Source organism: Fringilla coelebs (assembly GCF_963513975.1).
Source record: "Fringilla coelebs genome assembly, chromosome: 3".
NCBI classification, from domain to species: Eukaryota; Metazoa; Chordata; class Aves; order Passeriformes; family Fringillidae; genus Fringilla; species Fringilla coelebs.
In genome coordinates, this window is record NC_140030.1 from 70,260,330 (window position 1) to 70,281,119 (window position 20,790).

At 36.0% G+C, this 20,790-nt stretch overlaps 1 protein-coding gene across 1 annotated transcript in view; it reads left to right on the forward strand.

The window, feature by feature from the left end:
* Positions 1-20,790, forward strand: part of LYST (lysosomal trafficking regulator) — a 77,308-nt gene that overhangs the window by 37,713 nt on the left and 18,805 nt on the right. The window contains exons 19-37 of the mRNA XM_084202995.1: positions 843-1,016; positions 1,276-1,425; positions 2,061-2,198; positions 3,939-4,137; positions 5,355-5,486; positions 7,579-8,221; positions 8,666-8,843; positions 9,734-9,903; positions 11,319-11,549; positions 12,461-12,627; positions 13,100-13,252; positions 14,412-14,603; positions 15,094-15,272; positions 16,224-16,430; positions 17,687-17,863; positions 18,330-18,406; positions 19,313-19,501; positions 20,228-20,373; positions 20,463-20,559. Coding sequence (XP_084059121.1) covers positions 843-1,016; positions 1,276-1,425; positions 2,061-2,198; positions 3,939-4,137; positions 5,355-5,486; positions 7,579-8,221; positions 8,666-8,843; positions 9,734-9,903; positions 11,319-11,549; positions 12,461-12,627; positions 13,100-13,252; positions 14,412-14,603; positions 15,094-15,272; positions 16,224-16,430; positions 17,687-17,863; positions 18,330-18,406; positions 19,313-19,501; positions 20,228-20,373; positions 20,463-20,559 — 3,599 coding nt within the window. The remainder of the gene's footprint in view (positions 1-842; positions 1,017-1,275; positions 1,426-2,060; positions 2,199-3,938; positions 4,138-5,354; positions 5,487-7,578; positions 8,222-8,665; positions 8,844-9,733; positions 9,904-11,318; positions 11,550-12,460; positions 12,628-13,099; positions 13,253-14,411; positions 14,604-15,093; positions 15,273-16,223; positions 16,431-17,686; positions 17,864-18,329; positions 18,407-19,312; positions 19,502-20,227; positions 20,374-20,462; positions 20,560-20,790) is intronic.

Genomic DNA, 20,790 nt, shown 5'->3' on the forward strand with positions numbered 1-20,790 from the left:
TAAAGATGCTGGCTGTTGTAATTTCACCACTGATAGTGAAATCTGAGGTGAAAATCCTAATCCATGTTATTTTATTATGTAAATTTATGCTGAGTATCTGCTATAGATCCTGCTGAAGACTGCATCAGTAAGGCAAGCAAATGATAGATCAGCTGTGAGACAATACAGGTGTATAAATGTGAAAGTGCAGCAGAATTAACAGGTACATGTCAAGAGAACCTATAGGACCTGAAATCCCATTAATGTGAGATTTCATTCTTGTATTTTTTTGGTAAAAATACTAGTTGCTCTTGCACTTCAAGAATTATAGAAAGCAGAGAGGGAAAGGATTCATGGTTTTCATCTGTAAAATTACTTGTCTCTTTATGGATAAAATAAAATTTCAGTGTTAGACATTTACATCTAGACTTAGTCCAGAATTTCAGGAACCTTTTTTTATAGCCTAAACACTATAAGTAGTGTTTAAGCTATAAAAATACTTTTTTCAGTTCAGAATCAAACAGTTGATTCTTGTTCATGGCTCATTTATTTCACAACCTTGTGACTTTGTAGTATGGCAAGTACCTTCTACTTAAAATTTATTTAGAACAGATTTTTTTTCTTTGAAAGAGATTCTTGTAATGGGATGTGCATTTCCTTAGCAGATCATAATTTAGCACAGTAGAAATTATCACTTCAGGTATAATATCTGGAAGTACACACAGACAAAAGGAAGGTTATGTACATAATCTCAAATGCTTTAGAAGAGATTTAATCCATAAGTAGTTATTTAGGAGTGCAACAAAGCTTTTTCCTAGATGTTTCCCACTTAAACTGTCTTATTAAATTTGCCTTTTCCTCAGGTGGTAGAGATTAGCAGCTGTGAAGACACTCAGGCTTTAGCACTACAACTTATACTGTCTTTAACAAAATACAATCAACAGAGAATACAGGAGATGGACAACTGTAATGGTTATTCTATGATTCGTCGGGTCTTGATCAAACCAAAATGCATTGTTGGATTTTGCATGCTGAAGGTAAAGTCCTGCTCTAAACCTGATATTTTGTTCAATATTAGGACAAATCTAGAAACTTCTGAGATTTTAATTGTAGATTTGATGCTGTTTTTACAAAGGCAGAACAGTGATTTGAAGCAAGATTAGTGTGGACCAGGTAGATATGTCTTCCCTATCAAGAGTATGCTGTCTCTTTCAAGATTTTAATTTTTTTATAAATGGGATAGAACTGTACTGCTTTGTTTTGATACTCAAAAAAAAAAATTCCCCCCTCTTTAAGACTCTCCTTGAAGGATGCTGCAGTGATGAGATTCTCTATACAAATGAAAATGGGCAATTCCAGCTTGATCCAGATTCTACTGCAGTTATTCAAGATGTCCAGTTGCTAGAAAAGCTGCTGCTTGACTGGAAGATATGGTCTAAAGCGAAGGTAAATACTTTCTTTGGAAATACTTCAGGTCTAAAACTCAATATTTAAAAAAAAATTAAGTATTATCATGTCTGAAATTAATCTCTCCAGTTACATGTTAGTAACTGGAGGAGTTGTAGTAGTTAGTTAATTACTACGATTTTCTAAAATTAATGTTCCTTGTTTTCCTTTGAATAGCTGTTTGTGATATCAGTCTCCTGTGATCAATGGTGCAGGTAGCCTTAGTGTATTAAATTTTGTAAATGTGCTGTATGCATATGACTTCTTAATTGAATTGATAAATTTTTGGGGAGAAACTAAGGAGGACCTGTTTTCTCTTGAAGTTAAACTGTTGAAAATAACTGTTCATGGTTAATATAGATTATAGGTTAGTTACTTTCAGGGCTAAAAATGTATGAAACTGATTTTAGACAAGTAATTTTTTTGTAGCTTAATCATTAAAACATGCTGAATTTTGTACAAGTGTGACTACTGATTAGTTTCTTACCTGTTCTGACCTGGCCACTTGTACTCATTTAGTCATTATCTTAGGTGTAAGACTACCTTGACTTAGTCTTGGGTTTGTTTTTTTTCCCCTCAGTATGTAGACTCAGAAATATATTTTTCAAGCTACATTCCTCTTTTTTGTTTTTCAGCAAGGTGTTTGGGAAACCCTGTTAGCAGCTCTAGAAATCCTTATCAGAGCTAACCATCACCAACAGATGTTTAACATTAAACAGCTATTGAAAGCTCAAGTGGTCCATCACTTCCTGTTAACTTGTCAGGTCCTGCAGGTACTTCCACTCTGAAATTCTACTTTGTGCTTGGCAAATACTTGTTTTTATTTGGGGAGGGTGGGGTGGAGGGACTAAATTCTGTTGCAAAAGTTGAGTAGACTGTCCTCTGTGCTTTCAGGCTACTTCCATCTTCTACAGATATTGTTGCTGTAAACTGGTTCAGTTCCCTACTTGGGTGCTCTATTTACTGCTGGGCAGGAGGGAAAAGAGCTTGTAACCATCTGGTGTGATTTAGAAACCTAGGCTCTAGGTTGTTCACACAGCCATACACCAGCAGGAGCTGAAATTAACTGTCCCTTTCATACAGAAGTACCTGAGATGTCTCTGGCTGGTTCTTGTGTTCGGGACTGAAAGCCAGATACAGTGCAGGTAGTGAAGCTGTCTGTGCTGTATCTCATCAGACCTAATGGGGCAGCCTGACTGCTGTGCTCAGTCTGAGCACTCATCTCAAAATTTTGGTACAGTAGTAGCTTCCTCCCTGGCATGGAAATAGCTATGCCAGAAAGGACTTTAGAGAAATGCTTCAGTCCTTTGATAGACACTTGTTAAAAAACATGATTTTGAAATAGTTTCCTGCTTATAGTATATGTATCCATTTGTGAAAATAAGTATTGTAATCACTGTTTCCTGTACTCTTATTTCTACCTTACATTCCTTTTTACTCTGAGTTTCTCACTTCAGCACACAAAATGGATTTATTGGGTTTTTTCCTCTTTTAATGATTTTTTAATAAAAATATTTTCTTCATTTTAGTATCTGTAAGTTTTTAGTTTCCTCATTTTTATGTGGTTTTCCCTACTTTTGGAACTTGTTAGTGATGTAGTTAACTTATCAAATTGTATAATAATGCAAATGCCTAAATACAGAATGCTTAATAATATTTCTCCTGTCATTTTGCATATTGGGGAAAAAGTTATTGTCCTGATTAAAAAACCACTCACATTGGTCAATGATTTGGCAGTTTTGGGGGGACTGATGGAACAAAGGTGAAATTATATAAGCCATTCTCATTGGAAAAACTTACTTAAATTAACTTCATTTAATCTTTTCTCATAGCAGTCTCAGTTAAGGTGCTTGGTTTCAAAAAAGGAGGTAAATTTAGAGAAGTTGGAAAGAAAGAAGAAAATCACCATGCTCACCTTTTGGCAGGGATTCCTACAAGTTTCTTGAAGTTTTTTTTCTAAAATCCATATTATTTTAATATTTTTTTCAGGTAGCTGTTGTTGAACTATATAGAATGCTTGATTAAACTTAAATTATAAATATAATAATAAATTAATCTCAAATGTGTATGTTCATAAAAATGGCTACTGAAGTGGAAATACAGATGACTCAGTGTGGTCCTGTTCAGAAATTTATTAATATATTTGAATTGTTGATATTGGCAACTATTAATTTCTCTACAAATATGTAATCCAATGACAATAAACTTTACTTTCAATGATGATTCATGTTCTAAAGTTCCAGCATTTCATGGCAGGGCAGTATAGTATGGAGAAGATGCTCGTCTTCCTAAAAATCAACTTGCATAACATATGTAATATTTGGTTCATGATGGACTGAGATAACATCCAGGACATACAGAAGCTCCTCTCATAATTAAAGACTACAGCTTTATTAGCTGACCTTCTTTTCTTGTCTGTTCTACTACAGCATGACAATTTAAAAAAAAAAACAAGACAGTTTGTCAAATTCAAATTGTGAGTAGTTTACAGTTGTACTACTCTTTCTTTCTAGGAGCATAAAGAGGGACACCTTGCATCCCTGCCTCAGGAGGTTTGCAGGTCATTTGTGAAAATAATTGAAGAAGTACTTGGTTCTCCCCCAGACCTGGAATTGCTGACATTGGTCTTCAATTTCCTCTTAGCAGTTCACCCTCCCACTAATACATATGTTTGTCACAACCCTACCAACTTCTACTTTTCTCTGCACATAGGTAAATATGCCATGTTTAGATAAACAAGAAGAGAAAAATCTGGGAATAAACTGGTATTTAAAAAAAAACTTCCCTGTATTTTAATGACTATATATTCAAAATTATTGAACTGTTGGAACTTAATACTGTAAACTACTTTCACTTTTCTGGAGCAGGTTACATTCTGGAGCAGGTTAGACATTGTTTACTTGGAGAGCTTTCTTCTATCTGTAGCCATAGATAATTTCTCTGGTGGTTTTGCCTTTAACTTTCTTGAGTTTGATGCAGCTAAATGGTGTGCTTAAGTTTAGCTGCCTGTGTGGACATTCGTCTGTGGGCAAATTTAGAAAAAACATCTAGCTTACTTGTAAATGGAACTTCTTCCAAAAATCTGCATTTGGTCCTTTCTCCACTTGTACTTTCTTGCTTCCTGTAACTGGATTCCAAGAAAAGTAAAGGACCCATGGAGTATTTTTTGCAATTGATAATTTGCACTGCCAGACATCATTGTTAGGCACCATCAGTTCATTGCAGACAAGCTCCTGGCAGTGCTTGTGGGCTTTGAGGGGAGCAGACCTAGAACAACAGCTGCTTTAATATATCTGTACTGGATGATCATGTTGGCAAAATGATGGATGTGAGCTTTAAAAGCTACTTCTTTGTCATCTTAAAAATGTGAAACAATGTATAGTTCGTGCTTTAATATTAGCATTGTACAACCTAAGCTATAACTTAGGTAAATGTGGAAAGCATCATCCAAGTTGGAAGTGTTTTCTCCTTTTGCAAATACCTGTTTACCTCAAGTTTTAGTGATCAGTTTCAAAGGGAGCACAGTTGTGTTTATCTGTATCTGTCCTCTAATACTAACTACTGTAAAATTCTGAGTAAGGGGAGAATGCATGTTTTGATGCTTGAAACCTTTTTAGGCTGTGTGAGAACAGCCAGCTGTTTATGACCTGACAAAAAGTCAGTTGTCACTACTTGCATGACTGCAAGGACTGTCTTTAAATGTAATTGCTTTAGTACATCATAATATTTTTATTGTTCTAAAGTAAATTTTGAAGTTATACCGCTAAACCAAAAAGTGCTTTTTCTCAGTTGTCTGGGCTTGAGCCCTTCTCATTAGCCTCCAGTGATCAGCTCCAAATGTAACCACCACTCACTACTGTGAGTAATTTATCAGCAATGCAAACATAAAAAGCTTTTATATAACTTTTCCTCTTGTCTTTTCTTTCTAGATGGCAAAATTTTCCAGGAGAAAGTTGAATCACTTAGGTACCTGAGAAATTCCAGCAGTGGTGGGAAGTCAGTAGACAATTCTGCGTTTGTGATTACATCTCCAACTGGATTTGCAGCTTTACCACTGGAAGGTAAAACAATACTGGAAAAACAAGGATGTTAAGACACAATCCTTTGGCAAATGACTAGAGTGCCCTAAAGTGTTACTTTCCCACAGATATTTCTTACAAAGCTCCCCCTGTCCCTTGGAGCTTGATGCCTGAACAGCAGAGTAAGAAGGATGGAACAGAACGGGCTACCTAAATTGTTTTTCATTCTTAAGTTGAAACAAATTGCCAGGCTGATGGCTGAGGCAGTGAAATGCATCAGATAAGCAGAAGCATTTCATTTGTTAAATAGACCTGCTAGAGATGTGTGAGAGAGCCCTGACCAGGCATCAGCTGAAGTAGTCAGCCATAAGCAACTATTTTATCTGGGCAGAGAGCACTAAGCTGATACTTTTCTTTCTTTGTTTCCCTAACATCCACTCGTATATTTCAGATCATGTGTGACTGGCTATGTTCTTGGTACCAAAACGTAATACCTTTTACAATTGATATCTTGTTGCTATTTTGTTTAGGAAAAGGAAATGGAGTCTTCAAGCACTACTTCAGTTGAAACATGTTTGTTCAAATTTTTTTAGTTTTTCAGTAAAGAAGTGGTATGAAGAACCTGTCACAGTACTAAACTGTGCATGGAATCAGTCCTTTTCCCCCATACAGAAAACATATGAAAACTCATTCTTCTAAATAAGTACTTTTAGTACTTTGTTTATGTCAGTATTACCTAATTATTGGTTTTGAACAGAGGAATACTCAACATTATTTTTGGTGAAAATGTTTGTGTTTGTGATTCTTAATTTGAATTTCCAAAATTATATAAATAAATGTATAATTTATATACTCTTATATTTAATCAGGGACTATAATAGTGATAGGACAAGGAGTAATGGGTACAAATTAAGAGGGGAAGTTTAGGTTAGATAGTAGGAAGAAATTTTTCACTGTGAGGGTGGCAAGACACTGGAGCAAGTTGCCTAGGGAGGCTGTAGATGCCCCAACCCTGGAAGTGTTCAAGGCCAGGTTGGATGAAGCTCTGAGCAGCCTGGTCTAGTGGCAGGTGTCCTGCCCAGGCAGGAAGTGCTGGGACTAGAAGATTCTAAAAGTGCATTCCAACACCTTAACACTGTATGATTCTATAAAATAGAGGAACTTGTATGGGTGTTAGATAACCTGCTACCTGCATGCGGATTTGCAATTTGTTGTACTACCTGCTGATGTGTGTGAAAGCTTGACTGTAAGATTGCTGCAGCTGTGTAGATCTCCCTTGATGTGGGAAGACCATCTTGGTCTGGCTGTTTTTGTACATGTATGTGTGTATGTATATTCATGTATTTCTTTCATATATTTCATTGATTTCTCATTAAAAATACATTCCTAATGCATTGTCATTGCCATCAGTTAGTATTAAGTCATTGCCTTAATATAGTTTTCAAAATATTTGTGAATGAAAAAAATTCTCATTTTCCTAGTTTTAACAGTAACTGCTTCTACCAGTCTTGTATACAGACATCTTTCTCAAAACTATATTTTGTTACAAACTTGTAATAGGCTCTGAAAGTTTGACTGTTGCAGGTCAAAATGTGCAGTTAAAAGCAAGCACTGTTAATTTAAACATGTAGTTATTTGTTCGAAATTTGAAGTATGTGTAAAACTTGGTGCAAGAGTTGCTGAGTAGAAATTTGATGTCCACTGAAACATTGCAGATTGGACTTCTTACACAAAGCTCCAAATAGAACAAGCTGCTTTATTTGACCCTACTTTGATCAAAGATTCTGTTGTAGCCACCTCCAGATGTGTCCTCCACCCTCCGTGATTCTGTAAAGGTTCCTGCTGAGGGTTAGGTGAAAGGATCATAACTTAAATCTAAAAACTCCTGTATATTGGCAAAAATTACTTTGCATTTTGTTTCTTTCACATTTGTGACTTGCTAAATATATGGCTACATAATAGTTTAATATCTCTACTTTGATTAACCAAATCTGAGCTATGTTAGGTGTTGAATCAGTTTTGCACATAAAATTAACTTGGCTCACAACAATTTTAATTAGGTGAAGAGTGTAACATTATTAGAGAAGCTGGTTTTACTGAGAAAGGAATGCTTAAGATATCCTTATTTCTCTAGGGAGCACTTCCAAGGCTAGTGTGCAGCAGAAGATAAGCTCTCAGGCACCTAGAAGGCTTTCTAAAAGCTTACCAGCATCACCTACTTCCTCACCCCAAGTTCATCGAAAAAGACTGACTGAAAGAATGGGAAGAAGTGTTGATGACCTGCAGATCCTTGGTGAGCGTGACTGCGTTGATCTTCAGGGTAGAATTGGTTTTGTGGAAAGTTCTGAAACTGTAAAGAGAGTACAGGAAGAACTCTTCCTTAGCAGCTGTGAGTCTGCAAAAACCGTTTGTGACTCAGAGCTAACATCTGCCGAAACATTTGAGGATATTGCAAAAGAAGTAGAGTTATCTGAAAGTGCATTAGAGAGTAAAGAAGCTGATACAGACCTGAAATGTACTGAAGCTGCTGCTGGTGGTGTTGCAGCTGAGGCATCACTGCGGCGTCCAGACAATCTGAAAGGACTGCCTTCATTTCAGAAGGGGCAGGCTAACTTTGCAGGGTTGGGCTTGGCATTCTCTGTTCTTGGAGCATCATCGGCCATTGCTCGCTGGCCAAGCTTTGCTGACAAGAATGTTCTTCCTGAAGACTGGGACAGTCTTGCTTTTTCTTCACCTAATGAGAATACCCCAAAGCCATCTGAAAGCCCTGACGACAGGTAAGCACAGAAAATAATAAGTTAACATGAGCTTTAATTTCACAGTTCTTGCTCTTGATTAGTATTCCATAAAAATTCAAATTCTGAAAACGAATGGAATGTTTTCAATAACTGTCATACACAAATTTATTAAGCTTTTAGTGTATGGAATGTTCTATTGTTTCAGTTTTTGCTGTATTTACATAACAAATTTTTTAAATCAGGATTTTTGCTATGTACAGTAAAAGTGGAAACTGCTCACAAAAGAAAGTAGTTCTGGTCAGATTATCCTTTTTACTATCTGCCATATAAAAATAAGCGTTAATGAAGATTGGTGGCTAGGGGTATTGGAGAAATTATGTCTTCCAAATTTCTAACCTGAACCCTCTTTCTTTCCCTCAAGAATTTCAATTTTGTATTTTTTAGTCTTTCCTGCTATGGTAAAACATATTCCTCTGTTTTCAGGTGTGCAGAAGACTATCTTGTGCTTATCTGTTGTGGGTTATATGATCTCTTGCGTGGAGTTCTCCTAATCCTACCAGATATCATGCTAGAAGATGTGATGGACAAACTTATCCAACCTGATTATCTTATAGTTCTGGTGAACCACCCATCTCCTCTCATACAACGAGGAGTCATTAAAGTAGGCCTATATCAAATGTTTTCTCCTAAAAAGATGTCGACCAGTATGGTTAACATGTTGGAAATGTGGTGGGATTTTAATATTTTTGTTGATCTTTCTTCAGTTTTCTACATTTGAGTTTTAAGATAAGTTTTCACCCTATGGATTAAAAAAAAAATTTAAAAAAACCCCAAACCCAAGCAAATTACAAAGCAACATAAACACAGACTCTTTGAATAGATAAATATAGTCCCTAACGTAAGCCAAAGGCCTTAAGAGCTTGTTGATAGCATTACCATTGTAAATAGAAGCAACAATGCAGAAAGTCAGTGACACAAAACATAATGCAGTGTGTATAAGTACTTGCACCTTAGTTTGACTTGTAAAAGAGTTGACTTTGAGTTATTCTGAAGAGTCATCCACACATTTGAGGACTGAAGATGGACTTGAGGCTTCAAAATGTTTTCAGAGATTTTTGTAGTATTATGGACAGTGTTTCTGTATGATTATATTATGGAGATAAAAAACTTTGAGTAGATATCTATTTTGATTTGAGAAAGAGTAAGACTGTATGGCTTTATTGAGAATGAATGTCATGCATGCGTTTGCACGCACACTGAACTGTAAGATTGAACTAATATAAAAATTTTACTATTTATGTATTCATTTGCTAACTGTTGTGCTTGATTTCATCTGCCCCAAACTTGATGAAAAATGTGTGTTCAGATCAAAAATATACTATCAAATACTGGTTGTAACAAGGACAGCGTAGATTGCAGCTGCAGTAGTATAATTGATGTTTGCAATCTTGAATTTTAAAAAAATTATTTCAATGACTGACAACTTTTCACTTTCAGGGCAGTTATATTAAATGTTTCATTCTTACACCATAATTATGCATTTATTTTTAGTTGTTGGATGCATATTTCAACAGAGCAAAGAGGGAGCAGAAGGAAAAATTCTTAAAGAACCGTGGCTTTTCTTTGCTAGCCAACCAGCTGTATCTTCATCAGGGTACTCAGGAAGTTGTAGAATGCTTTTTGGAAATGCTTTTTGGCCGCTCTGTTGGCTTGGATGAAGAGTAAGTAATGCTTTTATGTCCTCTAACAATATGTGAGTTACAAGCAGTGCATTTTGCTGGTCAACAACCATAAAAAAACTATTCAAAACTATTTTGGTAGGTTTTGCTTGTTTAACATTGAAATGTATTAAAATCCTTAGGGCTATTGTGTGGCCCTTAAGCTGTTTGTAAGCAACTTCATCTGATGGAGGCTCTCAGCAGGGATCTTGTAAACACTCAGACTTTCTGAGTGCCTCAGAGGCCTTGAACTCAAATGTCATGTAATCAGTTTAACTCTCTCTGTCTGTGATCCTACATGAAACTGATTTGTATCCTTAAAAGTTTTAAGCAGTAGTAAGTAGACTTCTTCTCTTGGATTTTGGTAGGTAATTAAGGAAAAATCTTGATGCCACCGCTGCTTCCTTGTCTTGGCTCCAGATTTAAATGTCTGTCTCTTTTAGAAAAAAATCCCAGAGAATACACCTTTTCATGAACCGAAGAGCCACCTTATATTGACAGAAAAGGAGATTACCTTTAAGCAGACAGCTATAAAAATACATTATATTTTTTAGAATTAGTCTGACTACTTAATGCTTGTACAGAAATCACCTGAGCAAATATATTCATTGGAAAAATCTTGCAAAAAGTTCTTTATCAATTGCTGCCTCTGCAGGATTTTTAGCCAAATTACTTTTGCCTCTTGACCTGATCTTCACCACTCAAAAACTATTTTTGTTTAACTGCAATATTTAGTCATGGCTGCATAATTTGTCCCAAGGCAGAGAACAGTTACTTCTTCAGGATGTATTATGGGGCTGGAAAGAATTCTGTCTAGTGGCTAAAATTTTTAGGATTGTGCGTAATAGTCATATGATGGGCTGATAACCTTATAATAGTAATGCAGTTTCTTAGTGCACAAATAAAACAAGGTCTGAAGCACTGCTTTGAGTTCTGCAATCACTCTAAGCCAGGTGCCAAACTTAATTAAACCTCAGCAGTAATGGATATAGGGTATCAAATGTGCTGCCAGTCAGTTTGTTATTGTCACAGTGATGACAAGCTCTATCTCTTCCCTTGATAGTGTCTACATTAGTTATAATAGCGACATTGGAAGGGTAATGCACTATTTTTCTACACTGATTAAAAACTCCTCAGTTTTCATGAAGTCTGTATTGTAGACAGTTGGTAGATAGCTGAAGCATCAGATTTACTTTTTAGGCACTTCATTTCTTTGTGGCTCAATGAAAAGCTTCTATTTCTCTTATTGGATTTTTTAGTAGATAGCTATTGTTACTACAATGAAATGTAGGAAATTACCATGGACATCTTTGCCAAAATACAAGCATATTATACATAACTGGTATTCCAGTTGTCTGTACTGTTGTTGTTATCAGAGTGTTCTTTAAGATGCCATTTACTCATATTTCTGTTAACAGATTTGATCTGGAAGATGTCAAGAACGTTGGACTCTTTCGAAAATGGTGTGTCATTCCTGTTCTGGGTCTAATAGAAAATTCCCTCTATGATAACGTTCTGCTGCACAACTGCTTCTGTCTCCTCCTGCAAATCATAAATTCTTGCTCAAAAGTTGCAGACCTGCTGCTTGATAATGGTTTGCTCTATGTGTTGTGTAATACACTGGCTGCTCTCAACGGATTGGAAACAAAGTGAGTATTGTTTCTGTTGCTATCAAATATTCTAGGCACAGCCTTAAGGCTAGCAAGAAATTACTGTATTGCATGTTTTCTACTTTTTGAAATTATCAGAGAGCATGTACAAAATACTGGGTTTGATGTTTTCAACTTTATACCTGTAATTTAATGTTTAGTCAGTTCAAATAGTGGAATATAAAATGTCCTTTCCATACCTTAAATGTTCAAGTGAAATGACATTTTAAAATGAGAGTTTGTCACACTGTCTGCACTTTCAATGCTTTTCTTAATAAACCTGAACAGTAAGATAAAGGCCCAGGAAATGGTACATTCTAGTGTCTCTATGGCCAATATCAAAACTGAAGAAAAGTCTCTCCTGTACCGCCTATGATTTAATATTTGAGATTTTGAGTAACTTCAATGACTTTATTAGAGATAAAGATTCTGTGCTTTAAAAAATATTATACAGGGAACAAAGGAGAGACAGGGTTTTGTTATTTTATTTCATTAGTTGGTATCCTGAAGAAATGGAAAGATTTCCTTTTTCCTTCAATATAGTTTTTGTTCAGCATGATTACAAAATGAGATTGTCCTGATACTTTTTTGAGAAATATAGGATTTCAGACTTGTTCTTTAACTTAAAAATCTGATAGTAATACATCATTGCTTTTCCAATAAAACTGTGCTGCACTCAACATTAGAATGTCTCAAAAGTTTGCAGGCATCCAATCTGCCAAAGTTAACACTAAAGAAATGTCTCCAGTTATAATGTTCTAGACTTCAGCAGTGACATTTTTAAATAAAGTACAACAAAATATTAAGTGCAGTTGGCAGAAGTAGCAAGGGGAATAATGATAATGGGTCTTGTTAAGAGTTACAATCTACTAGAATTGTCATGTTTCTGGTAACTACAACTTTGTTTGCAGCATTCCCTTGAATGACTACAAGTTACTTGCATGCGATATACAACAGCTGCTGGTAGCAGTTGCAATTCATGCCTGCAGCTCCTCAGGTTCTCAATATTTTCGTGTTATTGAAGACCTCATTGTGCTGCTGGGTCATCTCCAAAATAGTAAAAATGCAAGGATGCAAAGTAAGTTTTCTGCTAATTTTTGGGGTCATGGGACTGGAAAAGTAAATCCCTTCCCCACTGTTTTCTGTTTAATATTCCTGCTGAGGGAGAAGGGGGAGTTTTCTGGTGATGAATCTTTCTCTTCTAAGTGGTTCTCAAATTAGTAGTTTCCCTTAGGAGCCTGCCTTGTGGTCAAGAATTGTGTACTGCTAATCTGAAAAAATCGTGACTGTAAAAATTCCTTAAGGATATTTAAATAAAAACATTCTGTACAGTTTAATTTAGCTTGTTTTAGAGTAATCAAATTCAATGGCTTTTCTATGACAACTCATTTCTGTAGTGTCTGTATCTGTGGCATAGCAAAGTGACTTTGTGTGACTCCTGTGGAATCTAGTTTTGTAGCTCTTGACACATGTTGTGGTTTGACTCGTTACCAACAGCTGGTAAAAATTCCTGAAGATGTCATGTACACATTGTATGCCTCTCTCTCTAGATATGGCAGTTGTTCTGCAGTTAAGAGTTCTTCAAGCAGCCATTGAGTTAATAAGAACCACAGCAAGCCAGGATGCTCAGGAGCAGGCCAGTTCAGCCCCGGCACCCTCGGCACCACATCGCGCAATGTTTCAAAAGCGCAAAGGCATCGCCGGTGAGTAGCACAAGTGTGGCATCCTTGTGCTTGCTCCTGTATGTGGTACTTGATGATTCCATGGTATTACCTTCTTTGGGGATTCTCTTAAATTCACAAGTTGCTTAGTAAAGATGTTTTTAAAGTAATTTGTAATGCCTGTAATAGCCAACCTCACAGTGAGTTAATGCCAAAATCAAGGTAGTGTTTGTAACTAACGCAGCTATGATGTGGGGATAGCTTTGTTGCATAACTTTTCATTAGAGACATTTCATCCTGAAATAAATACCTTCCACTCCAAATTTATACTTGGAAGTCCTACTGTGGATGTTTTTTTAAAACCTGGGTTGAGTTCTAGCTTATTTGATAGCTAGTCAGTCCTTCTCTAAAGGTTTTGGAGCTGGATGTAAGTTGATTTTGAATGTCTCTTACGAATGCATTAAAGACTTCACAAAAGGTACAGTTTAATAACCTGGCAAACACTATTTCCTGTTTACTATGGGAATGTTTCTCTTGATGTTCAGCTTTTGAGACCCCCTCTCCATCAACCTAGTGAAATATTTTATATATATGTTCGGTACAGTGAAAATGTTTTCGTACTAGTGAACTTTGTAAAGCACTAAAGTTAAATAAAAATAGTTGTTTCCAAAAGAAGGAAGTACAGTCAAGGCCTCCCAGTTCATATCAAGAAAATTGAGGAACATTCTTGTAAGTTAGATACTGTGCTTCTATTAGTGTCAATAGGTATGGTACAAAATGTGTTTGCTGATATGTCTGGCTCTGGCATTTGTACTGATGAACCCACTCTGCAATATGCAAGGTTTTGTTCTATCACTAATTTTTAATCCTTTATCCTATTTATACAATAAAAACGGGAATAAAAGTAGTGGGTTTGAATGTTTAGCAAAAAAATATGGAAGTCATACAATAAATCTGATCTTGAGATTAATTCATGTCATGGTATTACTTATTTGAAATTTATATATTTATTCTCAAAAAACCTTAAAAATTAAAAATAAGAAAGACAAACGCCCAATGACATTTATGTTCCCTTTGATACTGATACATTTCAAATGTTTGTTTTGTTAAATGATATGAAATCTTTGGAATAAAGTAGTTGCTGAGTGATGGAGTTTTTGTGCATTTTAGTAGAATTCTATTCATGCTTCTCTCCTTTAAGGTTCCAGGAAGTTTTCACTTGCTCAGTCTGATGCTCTGCTGGTGAAAATGCGCTCACTAGCAAGTGAGGAATTCAACATGATGATGCAGCGGAGAATGAGCCAAGAAAATCCTGTCCAAGCCACTGAGTCTGAGTTTGCACAAAGGTTACAGAGGCTGACTGTTTTGGCTGTTAACAGGCTCATTTATTTAGGTAGGATTTTTTTTGCGTTTCTGTTTTGATGAAAAATGAATTCTTGCTTTTGGAATGCTAAAGTGTTAGAGAGGAAAGTTGGTCTATTGACACGAATTTAATGGATTTAGCCATAAAGCATCATTCTCTATGATTTGTCTCTCAGTATTATGTAACTGGCAATCTGGGTAGTGTTTTTATCTGAATGAACTGAACAAGTTGTTTTATTTCTACATTAGTCCATTCATGTGTTAACTTCCCGAATTATTATGTGAAGATTTAACTGCCAAAGGGAGCATCTGCTCTCTTAAAATGAAAATTTTTCTACAAAATGGCTACATTGGTTAGCAAGACTTGATGACTTTGAGAGCTAGTTCAAATTCTGCAAAAGCGAGAGAGAGTATGGTAAATATATCAGTAAAGGCAGTATTTGATATAATGCCAACTAAATGTTTGTAGGATTGTCTTGCTTGAGATGGTACTGATCAATATGTACCTCTTACATTTTAAGCCTCTACTGAAGAGTGCCTTGATGTTCTGGGTATAACAGAAAATACAAGTCAAAGCAGACTTTCGGCCTCCCAGCTGGAAGTTCCCGAAGAGGAAAGCCAGCAAGAACTGACCAGCAGAATAAATCCTTTTCTTAAAGAGATGGTCAAAATGTTGGTGGAAGGAATCAAAGTATCCAGTGTAAGTAATTAGAAGCTGTCCACATTAAAGTATATTTTATAAGGTTCCTTTATTAGAAACTTTCATGCATAGTGTATTCTGTTCATAAATGCTTTTCTTACTGCCTCTGTCCATCCAACTGTGGCATTAAAAACTGTGGCCTCTCAGTTACTTTGCAGTTAAATATGTAAAATATGTAAAATAAAAAATGGATCTGTTCTGATTTTTACCTTTACATTTGGCAAAATTCTTCTTAAACAAGAACACAGAACCTAAATAGACTTTCTTGTACTATGAAAATTTGCTTGGTCTCTTAAACTCCAACATTTAGATTTGCTGAAGCCTATAAAACCAGATCTTCTGTGCATCCACAGGTGATGGAGATTTTTTGAGCAATTTGTTTATAGTATATTTTAGAGTTAGGAAGGAGAGCTTGCTCTTTTTTCAATTCTTAATAAAGTGGTGAAAGTCTTCTGACATACAGGTGTTAACTTGTCAGCATTTTCAAGGCAATCAGTTTTTGCTTGGATAATACAAAGTGTGTTATTGCTCTTCCTTAGGTCGTCTTGTTAAAAGCAGTTTTACCTAATTTTCTTTCTAGCTCAGAAAAATTACATTTGATAGGTGTATTATCTTTCCATTGTCCCATATTTGTAGTACTTTCCAAAGATGGCAAGTTTTTCCTTGTGAACAAACACACACCTCCTTCTAATGCTTGTTTTCTAATCTTTTGAGGTAGTCCATTCAGAAAACTGGTGATTAATTTAAAAGGGCTGTTGATTAAAATGAGCAATAAAGAAACCCTCTGGTTTTTAAATTCTCTGCATCACTTTCTAGATAGAATGCCTTTTAAGCCATAATCACTATAGTAAACCAAAACACTTATTTTGCATTTTGATCATAATAATCTGAAAAACTTGATAGAAGAAAGTCCTAATCCTGTAATATTAAAAAGTTGTCTCTATTACTTAGGGCACCAGCAGAATGAGCACTCCAAAACAGCAATGGAACAGAATCCTCTTGTTATGTAAGGACACATTCCGTACGCAGCTTGGGAGGCTTCTTGTGCATAGCTTGTCTCCTGGAAGTCCTCTGCAGGAGAGGAAGCAGGCTTTGGAGATGGCCCACGAAGTAAACCAGCAAGAGATTTTGCGTGACTGTCTCAGCCCAACTTTGCAAGTAAGCTCAAGAGTTTTTGGGAGAAGTTTCTAAAACCTAGATTCAATTTTGTCTAGATTTTACGATTATTTAGAACTGTATGTGGCAAGCTACACTAAACATTGCTACTTGTGCAATGTTTAGTGACTGACAATTGTCATACAAAACACTTGTGTGTATCTCTGTAATTGCTGTACTCTCCTGAGGACAGATAGAATTAGGTCTGGATATGTTGGTGCTGTTCTGCATCAAACATATCCCCTGTGCGGTGCAGAGACAAAAGGTGATACTAGTTTTAACATGAAGGATTTTACTGAGGAAGTCAGGAATTAACTTGCCCTAAAAAAGCAAATTAAGGAAGGAATTATCCTTGCTTTGGAACTCTTAACTGCAGACTTCCTGAAGCTTGTAAGAATTGATTGCAACTAGATTTTAAGAAGCAGTCAATCCTCAACCAAAGCAGTACTCTCTCTTTTCTTACTTGGCCTTTATTAGCTCTTCAAGTGGGATTATGTATTCCATGTTCTTAAGTTAAAAAGCTGGATAGGCTCTCCCTGCTTTTCTGAGTTTGTCAGAAGAAAGCTTCTAATGGTGCTATGTTAGTGCAAGCTTGAAAGCAGTCATTTCTTTGAGTCACAAGGAGAAATCAGGTAGGAATGTTGCAGTTGGAGATCTTCAGGAACTGCAAGAATGAAATAAAAGACATGCCACAGTTTGAGTCACTGTATACTAAGGAGAGAAAGTATTTATTGGACTAGTTTATGGCACTCACATATTTCTGATCACATATACAGAATTCAAATAAATAAGTTTTATCAGGTAGAAAAGAGCTCATGTACTAGCAGTGGCTTCTGTGTGGGAGTGTCATGTTGAGTGCATTTATGACTTATGTCTGCTTAACTTCATTATCTGTCACCTCTAATTTGATTAATCAAATGAGGTGTAGTGTTCTTGGCATGCAAAATTAGAAATATGTTTCCTGAAGTATAAATAAGGCTGTTGGAGCTGTGTACTGGGTCTTGCAAGCCATTTGAAAAGTCACAAGATGCTGGGGCAAATTTTACCGTGTGAGGATAAGATTCAGCATGTTTTTCTAGTGTTATAAAAGTTTATCTTTAACCATTAAAGCTGTCTTTTTCTTTAAATTAGAGAGTAATTAGAGGAAATCTGCACAGTCTGACTAGAAAAGAGAATAAAAGTGGAAGGGAAAATATTGCTCAGTGTTGTGGAAATGAGCATAACCATACATTCTCCTCTTTCCCTCTTTCATCTTCTAGCATGGGCCTAAATTAGCGCTCTATTTGTATGAGTTAATGCACAATCACAGCGATGGAATGACCAAAGAACAACAAAGAGCAGCAGGAGACTTAATGAATACACTGAAAAGTTGTGGCTTTAAATGCATTCCCCTGAGCCCACGACCAAAACCAGATTTAATAAAAGCTTTGAAAGAGGTTTGTGAATAAAAACTCTGCTTAAAAAACTGGGTGTATTTGAGACAGTTGTCTTATATAGGATCTGAGTATAACTGCAAATTGTGGTGTTCTTTGGAGCACGGCTTATGCTTTTGGGAATTCTCTTTAGGTTCTCAATATTTCTGTCACATACTCTCAACTGTTCATAGCAAGCTCATAAGCTCCTTGGTTAAGCGTATTTAATCCAGAGGAAGATGAGAGTTCATAATAAGCTACTAGTATCTCTTATTTTCAAGAATTTTTTTTCTTGAAAAAAGAAAAGTTATAAATAAATATAATAAAATGGGAGTAGCTGAAATGAAGCCTTGCTGGTTTTAAATGCCATGAAGATATCAGTTGAACAGTTTTGTCACTCTTCTTTTTTAAAACTGGCATACCCTTTAGCCTCCCCTTCCTTATTTTGTCCATCTGAGAAAAGAAAATAATGTGTTAAACTTCCATTCAGGATCAGAAGAAATATGAGATGGAAGAAGGTGTAAACAAAGCTGCTTGGGAGAAAACAATGGCTAATAATCGGCAGAAGTAAGTACCTTAGAGGGGCTGCAAGAACTTTAAGAAATGTTCTCTGTGCAGCAATTCCTATTGCAAAGTTGCCTATGTGATTATGGATGGGTTTTTTTTCAAATTAGCAGCATGACTAGCTTTCAGGCTTTTAAGTATGCTATTATATTAGAGGGATATGCATTTTGGTAGGTTGTATAATAAATGGCATTGTGTGAACCTCAATACTGAATTTTTTTTTTGCACATTTGCCATTTCACCCTTAATTTTATGCCTATTGCATCTGTCCAATCACCTCTCCTGTTGCTGTGGTCTGTGCAATTAAATGTCCCTGCAACTAACCCTGATTTTCAACAAATGAAATACTGTATTCAGTATACAATTTGAATATTTTTGTGAGCTATGTAGACTACTGCTCCTTGGCATAATTTTAAATTTCGGTACATTGCGGTAGATTGAGTTTTCCATTTATTTAAATTTCAGGCTTTGCCAGGAAATCAGATTTGCGATGTCCAATGTGGTTTAAAGTAGGCAAGTGCAGTAGCTGGAAAGGTCAGCTTAGTCAAGTTCATGCAAACAAGTGTTAAGACTTGATGTTGAATGATTTAGGAGATTTAATCAGTGGGTAATTAGTGTCCTTACTCCAGATTTTTATTGTAACAAGTATACATTCATTAGTCAAGCGTGTTAATACATAGCCATTGATCTTCTGACTGGCTTGTCTTTGGCCAAAAGTAATAGGTTTTTTGATGGCTATGAAACAGAAGTTATTCATGAACCTCATTATGTAGGCTAAGTTGTTCTGCATCTGCTGTAACAGGAACTCTACATATCTACTGCCAAACTGATTGTATTTGATAAAGCATTTTGGTCTTTCCCTTTTTAGTGTGTTTATTTGGCATTTTAAAGCACAACTCTTCTCCTCAGTCTCTTTCAGCGTCTAGATGCAAAGTCTAAAGACATTTCTAAAATAGCTGGAGACATCACACAAGCCGTGTCACTGTCACAAGGAATGGAAAGGAAGAAAGTAATCCAGCACATCAGGGGGATGTATAAGGCAGAGCTGAGTGCCAGCAGACATTGGCAGGAACTTGTTCAGCAGCTTACGCATGATCGGTGAGTTTTCTCATCTCGGGGAAAAAGTGAGAGAGACTTGATGCCTGACATGTGCTTCTCATTCTAATCAGAGGCATATGAAATGGAGATTGTACTAAAATTAGAATTACTTTTGCTAACCATCTGATAGTTAGACTTGTGAAAGACTTGACTTTTTTTTATACCCTATCTTTTAAGGTCAGTAGCCAAGTAGTATTTCTATCCCATTTAGACAGTTTTTTTCAGCATATACATTTTGCTGTGCCTAATACAATGAAGCGTGTCCTAAAATTTTCATGTCTTGCACAACATAGATGGAGTAAAACCACATTTTTGGTGTAATGTTACTCATTAGCATCTAGATACTCTGCTCGCTAAATAGTGTAGAACAAAGGATGTCAATGTTAAGAAACCAAACTAGGGTATCTTCACCACTGCAGAACTAGTATTATCTCATATTTGCAGCACCAGAGTTTTCAAAATAATATTGGATGCATTGTATTGCTGTTTTCATTAGAGTGAATAATTTCAAGAACATTCTTACAGTAGCAGCTGGTGAAAAGTCATTCAGTGGAATAACTCATGAAAATAAACTAGAGAATTCAGTCTTTTAATACTTTTTCAGAAATAATTGCCAACTGTACTTCTGTGCAACTTCTGTATTTCTACTTGTTAAAGAAGAGCAGAATTTATAAGCACATATACTGCCTCTGCTGCCAAACTTCTAACATATCTTTTTTTTGTCAGAGCACTCTGGTATGACCCAGTCTATTACCCAACTTCCTGGCAACTGGATCCAACAGAGGGCCCAAACAGAGAGAGGCGCCGCTTGCAGAGGTGCTACCTAACTATTCCAAACAAATACCTTCTCCCAGACAGGCAAAAACAGGAAGGTAATTAAAACATCTTCAGTGCTGAATGTAGCATAATGTCTGAATTGTAATGGCTGTTACTACCTTATTATTTGTCATGTCTTTTTTAGGTGTGATAAAAACTCCATTGTCTTACTTATTTGAAGACAAAACACATTCTTCTCACTCCTCTACTGTAAAGGACAAAGCTGCAAGTGAACATATTAGGTATGTTTTGTATAGCACATGCTACTCTTTGCTATCTTTTCCCAGTCAAATGAAACAGCTGTCTAAAAAACTTTTTTTTTATCTTAAAAACATTTTTTAAAGAATCAAGTGGGAAATGAGACCAGTGTCAAAAATACTAGGCATTTTGCTTTACTCAAAAGCAAAAGACTAGAGCTATCAAATACCATCTGGTGTGCTGTGGATAGGACCTGTGGGATAACCTGATGAGAT